The sequence below is a fragment of the Ursus maritimus genome, unplaced genomic scaffold, assembly GCF_017311325.1.
Source record: "Ursus maritimus isolate PB19 unplaced genomic scaffold, ASM1731132v1 scaffold_16, whole genome shotgun sequence".
In the NCBI taxonomy this organism is placed as follows: Eukaryota; Metazoa; Chordata; class Mammalia; order Carnivora; family Ursidae; genus Ursus; species Ursus maritimus.
The window spans coordinates 44593851-44596261 of NW_024424008.1; the positions used below are offsets into that span (position 1 = coordinate 44593851).

Genomic DNA, 2411 nt, shown 5'->3' on the forward strand with positions numbered 1-2411 from the left:
TATGGTGACTAACATAATATAATAAAAAATCATTAAAAGAAAGTGTACTGTAAGTTGGTAATAGCAGAGAATTTCTGTAGATCTGCTCCCCACCATCCCCATCCAATCCAGTGAGATAGAAACTCTACTCCAGACTGGTACAGCCAAGAATCAGTTCTTTGTCCCCTCACCTCCTTGTCCCAAACCCCCCACTTGGCAATCACGCCAACTCTACAGGACTATAAATGCAAGGCCAAGTTGTAGGGACAGAAGATGACCTGAAAGCTTATGACCCACAAGTATACACCCCTCGGAGTAGTGCTTTTCTCAGAGCCAACTTCACATCCTTGTTTCTCAAGGTGTATATCAAAGGATTCAGGGAAGGGGTAACAATATTATTCAACACCTGAACCACGGAATCCAGCCAGGGGCTGGAGGCAGGCCGGAGATAAATGAGGACCACGGGTCCATAGAAGAGCAGGATGGAAGTCAGGTGTGCACTGCACGTGGAGAAGGCTCTGCGCCGACCTTCCGGGGAGCTGATTTTCAATATAGAGATAACAATGCGAGTGTAAGAAGCAAGGATGAGAAGAAAACACAGGAGTGCCACAACACCTACATTGGTGAAACTCACTGTCTGAGCTACAGAGGTGTCTGCACAGGCCAGGGGCAGCACCACTGGGATATCACAGAAGAAATTGTCCACCTCATTGGGGCCACAGTAGGGCAACTTAAAGATGAGGAACGTGAGGACAGATGCATGCAGACAGCTCCCCATCCAGGTGCCTAGCGTCATGACGGTGCACACCCTGCGGTTCATGATGACCGTGTACCGCAAGGGGTGGCAGATGGCGGCAAAGCGGTCATAGGCCATCACAGTGTACAGGAAACACTCAGTGCAGCCCAGGAAGTGGTAAAAGAAGAGCTGGCAGGCACAGCTCTGGTAAGAGATGGTCCGGCTTTGCCCCATGAGGGAGAGCATCATCTGGGGGGAACCCACGGAAGGGAAAAAGATGTCAAACACGGACAGGTTTCCCAGGAAGAAATACATGGGTGTGTGCAGGGTGGAGGAAGTGAGGATGGCCAGAAGAATGAGCAGGTTCCCCAGAAGAGTGAGCAGGTAGAAGGCCAGAAATAAGACAAAGAACACGTTTTCCAGCCCTTTCGTGTAAGGGATTCCCATCAGGAGGAACTCGGTTACAGGAGTGTGATTCCACATCTCCTTGTCTATTTAGTCCTGAAAGGGCAAAGAATGGCCTCGCTGAGATGAACTTGTCCCCAAAAACTAATATCGTCAGAGAACCCGCTGGGAACTGGTAATACTTCTGTTACTACAAAGAACTTGTAAATGGGAATCAGTCCAAGTCCGTCACTGATCAATGTGTGACTTTGAGTTAAGTCATTTGCTTGTTTTTCTTGTTTCTTCAGAAGAAAATTAAAAAAAAAAAATAACACTAGAGGCAGAACAGAATAGAGGGCCAAGAATATAGCTTACAGTGGCTGTATCTGAGTTTAAATGTCTAATTTACTCCTTGCTCTGTGACTTTGGATAACCGAAAACAAAATCACTAACTCTCCTCTGTATCTGTATACATAGCATAATAATATCTTACAATTCTTGTGCGGATTAATGCCTTAATGTATAGGAAGTCCCTAGCCTCATCCTCCCCACCCTTAAAAAAATCATTCCAGATACTAATATTCTGGTTTTAGTGAGTCTTTACTCCACACACTATCTGTTCGGTTGACTTGCAGAAGTTCCGGGGTGACCTATGGGCTGGCAATGATTTGCAAACTGCTTTCTCCATTATCAGCCAGACAGCTGAAAACAGAATTGTGTAGTGGGAACACAGTAAAACAGGCTGGAAGAGCTAATGTTTAATGTAGGGAAAAGCAAGAGACGATTACCAATATTCACGACCACCATCTTCTTTCCATATGAAATTTAATCTCGGAATAGCAATTACATCCGCAATATGACAGAACATATGCAATTACCATTTAGGTTTTAAGGTTGAGCTTCATTCATCAGAGACTACCTTAAGAAAGTACCGTGGGGTCAGCTAAGGCAGTATTAGCCCAATCTCAAATAGAGCCGGTTCCCACATTCCCATCTTCCTCCTGTGTGTACAACCCAGCAGATGAGGAAAAGAAAGCACTCTAGAGAGAAAGCACTTACAGACCAGACGGAAGGGAAAGACACAACTTGGGCTGAAAGCCAGGCTCCACATCCACCCTGTTTCCGTTGCTTTTAGATGCTGTGGAACTCGAGGGCTGGGCTCTGAGGCCAGAAAAGCCAAATGCTCCTCTTCCTCAGACTCATCCACTCAAGTCCGAAAATCTAGACCCAATAGTGTCTCTGTTCATGACTGAAGGAACAGCTTTCATACCCTACCCCTTCGGTGTCTCTGTTCATGAGAGTGTCTCTCTTC

At 46.0% G+C, this 2411-nt stretch overlaps 1 protein-coding gene across 1 annotated transcript; it reads right to left on the reverse strand.

Moving 5' to 3' along the window:
* Positions 1–265: 265 nt before the first annotated feature.
* Positions 266–1414, reverse strand: LOC103662477 (olfactory receptor 958-like). Its single transcript, XM_008690160.2, has one exon. It carries the CDS (start codon positions 1196–1198, stop codon positions 266–268), a length of 933 nt encoding a protein of 310 aa, XP_008688382.1. The 5' UTR covers positions 1199–1414.
* Between the last annotated feature and the right edge of the window lie 997 nt (positions 1415–2411).

Excerpts from the sequence above, each read along its gene's own strand:
- LOC103662477 (XM_008690160.2), bottom strand. The coding sequence starts at position 1,198 with ATGTGGAATCACACTCCTGTAACCGAGTTCCTCCTGATGGGAATCCCT.